The sequence below is a fragment of the Dipteris shenzhenensis genome, chromosome 18 (genome assembly GCF_047967505.1).
Source record: "Dipteris shenzhenensis isolate YYH24624 ecotype China chromosome 18, Dip_SZ_1.0, whole genome shotgun sequence".
NCBI classification, from domain to species: domain Eukaryota; kingdom Viridiplantae; phylum Streptophyta; class Polypodiopsida; order Gleicheniales; family Dipteridaceae; genus Dipteris; species Dipteris shenzhenensis.
The window spans coordinates 15306059-15314901 of record NC_141613.1 but is presented as its reverse complement, the minus strand read 5'-3'; the positions used below and the strand labels follow the sequence as shown (position 1 = coordinate 15314901).

The 8843-nt window shown below is 44.2% G+C and overlaps 1 protein-coding gene across 6 annotated transcripts; it reads right to left on the bottom strand.

Annotated features, from left to right (window-relative positions):
* Window positions 1-360: 360 nt before the first annotated feature.
* Window positions 361-7538, bottom strand: LOC147890846 (ABC transporter G family member 39-like). Of its 6 annotated transcripts, none has more exons than XM_087389304.1 (21): window positions 7454-7538; window positions 7046-7205; window positions 6859-6935; window positions 6536-6589; window positions 6287-6377; window positions 5902-6203; window positions 5469-5753; window positions 5047-5363; window positions 4696-4856; window positions 4501-4604; window positions 4184-4349; window positions 3932-4019; window positions 3596-3740; window positions 3172-3504; window positions 2777-3067; window positions 2542-2625; window positions 2292-2425; window positions 1977-2204; window positions 1100-1271; window positions 725-979; window positions 361-633 (listed from the first exon to the last, which is right to left on the bottom strand). In XM_087389304.1, the coding sequence occupies exons 1-21, from the start codon at window positions 7535-7537 to the stop codon at window positions 361-363; spliced, it is 3804 nt and encodes a 1267-aa protein (XP_087245430.1). In that variant the 5' UTR covers window position 7538. The 6 variants fall into 6 exon arrangements, with proteins under 6 accessions (XP_087245430.1, XP_087245429.1, XP_087245433.1 ...); XM_087389303.1 differs by having other exon boundaries at window positions 3596-3730; window positions 3985-4019; XM_087389307.1 differs by having other exon boundaries at window positions 3596-3727; window positions 3985-4019.
* Between the last annotated feature and the right edge of the window lie 1305 nt (window positions 7539-8843).

Below are 8843 nucleotides of genomic sequence, written 5' to 3'. Positions count from 1 at the left end.
CAGAGGCAGAGACCTTGCTAATTGTTTCGAGATGAACTACATAGTTGTATCTCCAATGATTAATCAATCGATTCTATTCACTCATTCAAGCTGCGAGCTCTTGTACACATATTCCATATTTCTACAAAACAATGAGGCTGTACATATGTGACATGGTTTCTGTACAGCTATAGAAATGTCGTTTCAGATAAGGATCAGAGATTGCTCATGAGATCAAGATTTGATCCTTCATTGCTCATTAGGATCAAAGATTGCTTACGACAGTCACTCTCGACCTTTCAGTGTCGATCCCTTTCACCCTAACAGCTCCTGATTTCAACCAACGACCTCCAATGATCATCCTTGGTCACTAATCAGTCATCACCGCCTTTGGAAGTTCAGATATTTGATGCATAGCGCAAATACAAGAGCAAATACAACCAAAAACACCACGTGCATCGCCGCTACTACACCCAGAAAGCCATGTCGAAAACCGAAGTAATCTCGAAGAAATTGGCTCACGATCTTTGGTCCCTCGCCTGGGATCATCACGGCGGTAGAGTTCAGGTCGCTTAATTGGGAGGCAATCACTCCGTAGATTGTCCACGCGAGTGGTGTGACCCAATAACACCATCTCCACCAGATTGGGATTACCTGTGAGTACATTTTTTACGTTAGCACTGACAAGCCCTGGCGAGCCCTGAACGTTGGATGATGCATAAAATGCAGCTAGTGTGTGCCTTACCGGTCTAGGAATCAAGAATCCGGCGAATAGATTCCAGATACCGTAGAAAGCCGAGCTAACAATGGCAGAAATGTGATGGTTTGGCGTCACGGCAACACACATCATGCCATAGTATGTAAAGTAGAGGAAGGAACAGAACGCGAAGTAGACAAACCAAAAGAACTTGACACCTGTCCACCGAAAGCCGATCATGGGGTATACGATCAAGGCATAAAAGATGGTCTGTACTAGGGTGTAAGGAATTTCAATAGCGGCCTGTAGTCAGGATTTAGAGCACACGATTCAGGCTTCAGCAATTCTGTCAACCGATCAGCCACCATAAGTCGACCATTCAGCAAGCGACACCTTTATTTATACTAAACTTAAAAAGCACACCTGTGCCAAAGCATAAGGTAATGGTGAGTACACCCCCGCTGCTCTCTCACGATTGTATACAATTCGTTCGATTCCAACGACTGGTTGGACCGAAGATGTGTTCGTTACTCCAATGAATAATGTGGCGATGTACATGCTTCCCATTATGTTGAAGAGGTCCTGCTGTGTAGTCCTGCACAATCATTTTGAATATAGACCTCATGTGAGACTACTCCATACTTCTTTTATACATGTTCTTCTCGGAAACTAGTTTCTGATATTTGAGCAAATTTTGTGTTCAAAGAGTCTATAACTCTATTCACTCTATCATAAACTCAACCTATTCACTCTATCATATTCCAACCCAATTAATTAATTAGTTTTGGTGCAATTAAGCTATTTATTAAGCTTATCAATGGGTTATTTATTTATGTATTAATTAATTAGTTTTGGTGCATTTAAGCTATGCTTATCTATGGGTTAATTTATTTATGTATTAATTAAACTATGCTTTTTATTTTATGCATAGACTATGTGAAGGGCACTTCCCAAAACGTTGAAGGAAAATTTTCAACCCAAAACCTTCTTATTAGATTTGAACCCAAAAACTTCTTATTACTAAGCTATAAAGTATTATTACCCATTCTCTTATAATACTATTATAAATGCTCCCTCATCCTCTCCCCCTTCAAATGTCGTTTCCTCTTTAATGAGTGGTCCCTCCACCCAAAATCTCGAGTCCCTCTTCCTTAATGCCCTTAGTTTAATCATGACCTTCCCCTCTTCGTTTCTCCACAATTAAATAATGGGACTTTTTCACAATTAATTAATAGGACTTTCCCATTTTTCATCTAGCACATATACTCAACAAAATGTAGCACTTTCCTCTCCAACTTACGATTTTTGGCCGGTCTTCCAGTACACCGAGCCGAAAACAAGGGCAGTCCCTATAGTGAAGAACAACCGCATAACGTTGTAGTAGGGATTACGCCAATACGATAAATGCTGCTTCCAAAGGCAAGCTAGGCATTGTATAGTAAAGCTTTGTGAATACTTTGTTGGAAAATGAATCTCTTGAGAGCCGGCAGATGGAGTGCTCAACTCCTTGACGAGTGTTTTATTGTGCCTGGCACGAAACAAGAACCGTTCCTATTTAGCCACCCTAAAATAGCTCCCCAAAATCTTGAAGAACCAGAGCTGATCAGAGGCTTACTCATAGATAGCAGAATTACGAAAGATCTCCGCAAAATTAATGTTAAGACGTGCTTCAACATCCGGGGAACTGATTTCCAACATCCATGTGGCGGGGTTATATCCTTCTTTAATTTTGGGTATTCCCGGAATACTCTGCAACACAAAGATTGCGAAGCCAACTCATCAGTTGTTGTTGATATCGAAAATGACATATGTGAGACTCGAGAGATACGGGACTTTCCTTTCAGCGCTTGAAGCCAAAAACACACCTCAAAGTACTGGATAAGCTTCTGAGAATAACGTCCTAGAGGACCACCATAGATGACTTGCCCCCCCAATTTCAGGAGAAGTAACTGGAAAAGAAAGTTCAAGAGAAAATTTCAAACTTCATTGAGTTGATTATGTCTGACTTCCAAAATTGCAAACGTCCGTGAGATCCGAATTACATACGCGTGATCATAGGTACATCTCACGGTTAATTTCAGAGACACTATTACCACTTACCTCATCAAACTCTTCAAATATATCAATGCTTGGCTGGTGAATGGTGCAAACTACTGTTCGCCCTGTATCAACAGTATTACGGACCGTTCGCATAACAATGGCTGCGGCTCGTGCATCCAGTCCCGTAGTCGGTTCGTCCATGAAAATGATAGAAGGATTCGCAACGAGCTCAACCGCTATAGTCAACCTCTTGCGCTGCTCTGTTGACAAACCAGTCACGCCAGGCAGACCAACAAGTGCATCTTTTATCGAAGACAGTTCAACGAGCTCCATCACCTCATCCACGAACATCTGAAGCAAATGAAGGCAGCAACCATTCAATCTTTGAGTTAGGGCTTTCCTTTTCCTGTAAGATACTAAATTGATACATCCAATTGTCCACCGACGCCCCTTACCATCCTTGTTTGTGAATCCACCTCCGTTGCTAACCGAAGCCATGCTGAATAGATAAGGGACTCATGAACGGTCACATTAGGTGAATGAATATCGTTTTGCTCACAGTAACCTGAGATGCGAGCAAAGGTACTCTGATCTTTTGGATAGCCGGATATGCTTACGTTTCCCTCAATGTAGCCATCAGTTTTTCTTCCAGCCAGCACATCCATGAGGGTGGTCTTTCCAGCGCCGCTAACCCCAACAAGAGCCGTAAGCACACCAGGTTTAAAAGCCCCACTTACATCTCGCAGTAACTGTAACCTGGCTTCTCCAACTCCACCTTGCTTCATTTCCTGTTTCCAAACAGATCGAGAAGTAAGTCAGGGTATGGATGAATGTACAACTTTGGGAGAAGTACATGATTTGGGTTCTCTTAGAACTCACAGCAGGCATGTCAACATAGTAGTTTATGTTGTCGAAGGCAATTGAAAGTGGTTGGAACGGTAATATCATTCCTCGTTTTGGAGCTACAATAACTGCTTCAGTACTAGCATCCTTAAGTATATCAGAGTCGATGTCGTCTGAGATTCTTGACCCGTGTGCATGGAGGTGAACGCTTGAACGCCTCTCTTGCAGGTCAATGCCTGTTTCTACAAATAGTTTCATAAGCTTTGTCCCGGTAAAATCGCAAGGAAAATAGAATCGGCATGAAACTTTTGTTGTATACCTTCCCTCTTGGATCCATGACTTGAAGCCACTGAGGAAGGCCGCCTATTTGACTGAGATAAGCTCGCAAGTTCTCTAGTCTGTGTTGGTTGCTTTTCTCCTGGAATTTCGTCTGAAACAGTTGCTTGTCTCTTGCCGAGAGCTGCATCAAAAGCAGATCAAATAGCGCGACTACGGTCAACGTCGGTGATTGGATTAGCTAAAACTGGTTTGCCTAAATTGTATTTTTCCAGACGAATGATAGAGATGCAAATTATTACGCCAACTATGATGACGCCTATTAGTTATATAGGGAAGAAGGCTTACGATCTAGGTACGCCAATGCAAGTGTGAACAATATATTGAAAAGCACTACAAATCCGAATAGTGCTCCAATACTAAGCCAGTACCAGTAAGATACGTCGAACATTCCTCGCGACTTCAAAACGGCTTTTCCAATAGTGTTTGCACCACCGCTAGGATCAGGATTTGGCTGGTGCCGTACGTATACACGTTGATTATATAAACATGATAAACAGACCATTGGTTAGGCTCGATCAACTTATGTGCCGCGCTAACATAAAATTTTCTTCCCCAACCTACATCCTAGAGTCGAATGTGAAAGTGCCTACCATTCTACTCACCTTATCCCAACGAGGCGCCAAAAACTCATTGATAGCAATACCATTTTGCGCATACATCACAGGTGACGTCCAATACGCCCAAATCCACCAATCTGGTATATTCTCTGTGAAGGGGTTAGCAAACAATAAAAACCCATGAGTTCGCGGCTTCTCCCAATTCCAACCGGGATGCAAGTGAAGTGCTGGATGTCTTACCTTTGGAGATGACGAAACCACTAGCCACGAAGACGATCGAGGATAGGAAAATGCCGAGTGTGTTTGAGATCGTCATGGTTCGGCCCACTGCAGCAACGAAGCGGAAATATCCTGAGGACATTTGTTGGACTAAGACCAACAACAGGTATTGTTTGAAAAACCTGTTAATGTTCAAGGTGCCATCACAAAACCAACAGAGCAAAGAATTGGTTGCTCGGAAATCGAAAGGATGTGCAAATGTACGAAAAAGGTAGTCAATACGAAGCATGATGGAATCAACGCATTAAGGTAAGGCCTCCCGACGAGTAAAAGTATGACAAGGAGCTAGGAAAAAGAGAATGGTGTGTGTACCTTTCAGCTTCAGGCGCATATCCAATTACATAATATGTTAGACACACCCAAATGCCCGATTCCAACAGAGACACTGGTAATCTTATCACCCAGGTGGGCAAAGAATATGCCCAAGCTGGGTACATCAGCATGTCTCTTTGCTTGTAGAAGACAGGAAGCCGAGCTACCGTCATGGAAAGTTCAGCGAATCCGTTGAACACTGTATTTACAAGAGTGAAAAATGTTGCCCCTAAGTATATATTACCATCTGCTATCGTATTATGGTGCATCCTGGTTCTGAAAAAGACCGTCATTGCAATAGTCGCATTGATGGAAATCTGCCATTTAACATAGCAAAACAACATTTGGCGTCCGGCAATATGGATTCTGGAATCACAATGCGTGTAGGATGCTTATAAGAAGGAAATGAGTGAAGTAGTGACCTGAATAGTCTTAAAGATAAAAACAAAAGAATTGCGTCTCATTAGCAGCCATTCCCTCGCAAAGGTAGCCTTCAGTAGCTCCCATTTGCTCAGGGCGTATCTTTCAGTCGATAGAGCTGCAGGATGGCTGTTCGATTTGTCATAAGGGGTCGAGAGCTCCTCCAGCAGACGCTCGCCCACATGAAAGGATTTATATGCTTTTGCAAATTCAGTCACTGGTATGTAATGGTAAGGTTGAATATTCTTGTCCGCCCAATACTGCTCCTGATCTTTCCTTGACGTAACCTGTCCAGAAACCAATTAAGAGCTGATTCTATTCATGGGGCGTTCGTTTCACTCACCACTACACTACTATATCTTAAATCCTCGTGCACTTTCATCAATCGCATCCAGTGGAAACCCCGATAAGCAATGGTGAACCCTTGGACATTACCTCCTGAAGAAAGTCAGCCGCGCTTTTCCTCTCGGGACATTTGAATCCCATATGTTCGAAGAAGTCCATGGCCAATTCTCGTGGACCTTGGTATACAATATGGCCTTCAGACAAAAGGATTAGGTCGTCGAAGAGCTCAAATGTTTCTGGAGCAGGCTGGAGAAGTGACACGAGCATTGTCCCGTCCATTACATGGACACTCTGGCGTAAGCACTTCACGATCTGGAATGTAGTAGAGCTGTCCAGCCCACTCGAGATTTCATCCATGAAGAGAGCTTTCGCAGGCCCAACTAACATCTCACCTGCAAAGATAATCTGTCCTTCAGCAACCATCCAATGCTAACATAGAACGTGGAGAAGCACTGTTATTATTTTCCGAAATCACCTGTGGTGACCCGCTTTTTCTGTCCTCCAGAAATGCCTCTGCGCATCTCATCCCCATATAATACGTCAGCACATGTATCAAGGCCTAGAATCTGTTCAGCATTTCCAATTAGGAGGTGATTATGGTGACTTTGCGAGAGTGTTGGCAACTTCTTACTGTATGAAGCTTAGAGTCGCTTAGAGTACAGTTGACCTCTATGAAGTTTTCCAAAACCTTCTGAACAAGCATTCCAAGAGAGCCAGAGGCTACCTTCAAGATGTAATCTGTCACAAGACTCGTCTCTGCACCTTCCACTGCCGTTGCCTGCACATCAAGCAAGGCATGATTGCATCAAATTGCTTGGGTACAGGCATGATTGGTGTCAAGCCAGAACAGAATTGCAAAATTTTCACGAGGGGTGACAAAAGCGAATGATTTCACATATTGCTACAAGAATTCGATTTGATGTCTTGATCAGGATTCAGGCGAAGGCGAAGCCGAAGCCGAAGGGCAGGAACGGCGTACAAAAATCAACGTGATTCTGGGGGACATTTGAAATTGAGGGCGGTGTAGTTTGACGGCGCAGTTTGTACCTTCATGAAGACATCTATGTCGGGATCCGGATTTATGGCCATTTGCTTCTCCCTTCTTGACAGCTCCATCAGCATTTCTGTTGAAGTGCAGTGCGCATGCTTATTAGATGGCAGATTGGCCTTCGTTGAAACGCCACCATTGAAGCGCTCATGGAAGTTGAACACAAATTAGATAAGGACGACTTACCATATCTCTCTCCCACACCCTGACATCTACCAGCAAAATCCAAGGTTTCACGAACAGTCATTTCCCCGTTGTGCACATCATATTGGCTGATGTATGCTGATGTTCTTTGCGGAACAAACTCAACGAATTCGTGGCCATTGTAAGTTATACGGCCTGAAACCTGCAAGGCGTATATCACTATTCACGAAATCGCAAGCAGACACATTGCTTACATCCTTGTTGCTAGGAACCCTACATCAAAGCATAGGAGTTGACCCGACTGTATGTTGTTCGATCGACTAGGGATAATCCAGCTCGATACGAACTAGGAAGTAGCGACAATTACAAAATCGGCATAGCTCTGAACTTCTGACCAACTCGGCACAAATGCAAAGTCTACTTCAGTCATTAGTTTCTGCCGATTCTCACCCTGAGATCAGGATGCGATTTCCCAGCCAGAGCCAATAAGAAGGTTGTTTTACCGGAGCCTGGGGGCCCAAGAAGAAGAGTCATCCTGCACATTTCAGATTCTAAGTGGGGATAAACAGTACATGCACCTCACCCGTGAATAGCTGGAAGGATTGTTGCACACACACACCTTGAAGGCTTAATAATACCATTAACGTCATGTAAGATCGTTAGAACGCGTTTCGTCGAGCGTATGAGACGCAGGCGGGTTAAAATGTCCTGCAGAAGCGAATGCAATGGTGAAAACTCCCTTCGACGAGAATCCTGCTCATACATAGTAGAACGATGAATAATAACTTGCAGAAATCACCTCAATAACGTTGACAGTGAAGTTGTAGAGCGTCGGGAGCGCTCTGCTTCCCACATGAGCATCGGCTTTGATGCTGAGGTGCTCAAATCGAACTTCGATTTTGGGCAGATCGATCCCGACGCTGAAAACGAGACGCAGTTACATTTAATTTTTTTATCAGAGTAAGTGCAACGTGGAATGCCATTGTACATGAGTTTCTGTAGCTAATAGTTCTCGTTCTTGAGCACAGCTCGCTTACTTGTCGATTCTCTTGCGAAGCTTCTGCAGAAGGCGTTCGTTGTCTTCTTGCGCTACGCGCAATATCTTTTCAATAAGTTGCTGCTTCTCTGCCAGACCGAGCTGCGTCACGTCAATCTGCTGGTGAACGATACTGCCATTCTCGTTGACGTTTCTAAGAATTGAATTGCGGACGCGATTGTAGGTGGGGAGTTTCTCGAGGGCGGCCCAAGTGAGCGCTAATTCTTCATCATAGGTATCCGACACACGACGGGAGGAACCGAAGAGGCCAGAAGAGCTAAAAGAACGGCGAAGATCGAAGGCCTCGGGGGGAGGGATTGCAGAAGCCATGGAAGCAGGAGGCGAGAAAGATGAGAGAGGAGGAGTACACGTTAGAGTGGAAGGGAAAGCTGGAGGAAGAGATGAAAAGATCGACTCTCACTTAGGCCCAGTTGAAGCATCTTTTGGAATGTGATCTCAAGTCGATTCGGAGAAGCTTTGGAGATGAAGGAGCTGCGCCGCCTCTATGCCTATGGTTGCTCTCTGGCTATGGAAGCTCCTCCGATGCCTCTCTAGCTATGGCAGCTCCTCTAGCTATATTGGGAGCTCTTTCTTCCTCTGGCTATGGGAGCTCCCACGTGTCTCTAGCTATGGGAGCTCTTCCGTCCTCTGGCTATTTGGCAGCTAGAAGCTAGAATGGAGGGAGAGGGAGTTGACGACGATGAGGAGCCTGCTGAAGGAGAGCAGCAATAAGCAAAAACCAGGACGAAGACAATGAAGCAGCTCGATAGCGTGAAGATCAGCTGAAGTTGAGCACATCTGTTC

Bases quoted from the DNA above. Each gene is read 5' to 3' on its own strand.
- LOC147890846 (XM_087389304.1), bottom strand. From the start codon at position 7,537: ATGACTCTTCTTCTTGGGCCCCCAGGCTCCGGTAAAACAACCTTCTTA. The intron at 3,505-3,595 runs GTGAGTTCTAAG...GTTTGGAAACAG, and splicing joins ACTATGTTGACATGCCTGCT to GAAATGAAGCAAGGTGGAGT. The intron at 1,272-1,976 runs GTAAGTTGGAGA...ATGATTGTGCAG, and splicing joins TGGAAGACCGGCCAAAAATC to GACTACACAGCAGGACCTCT.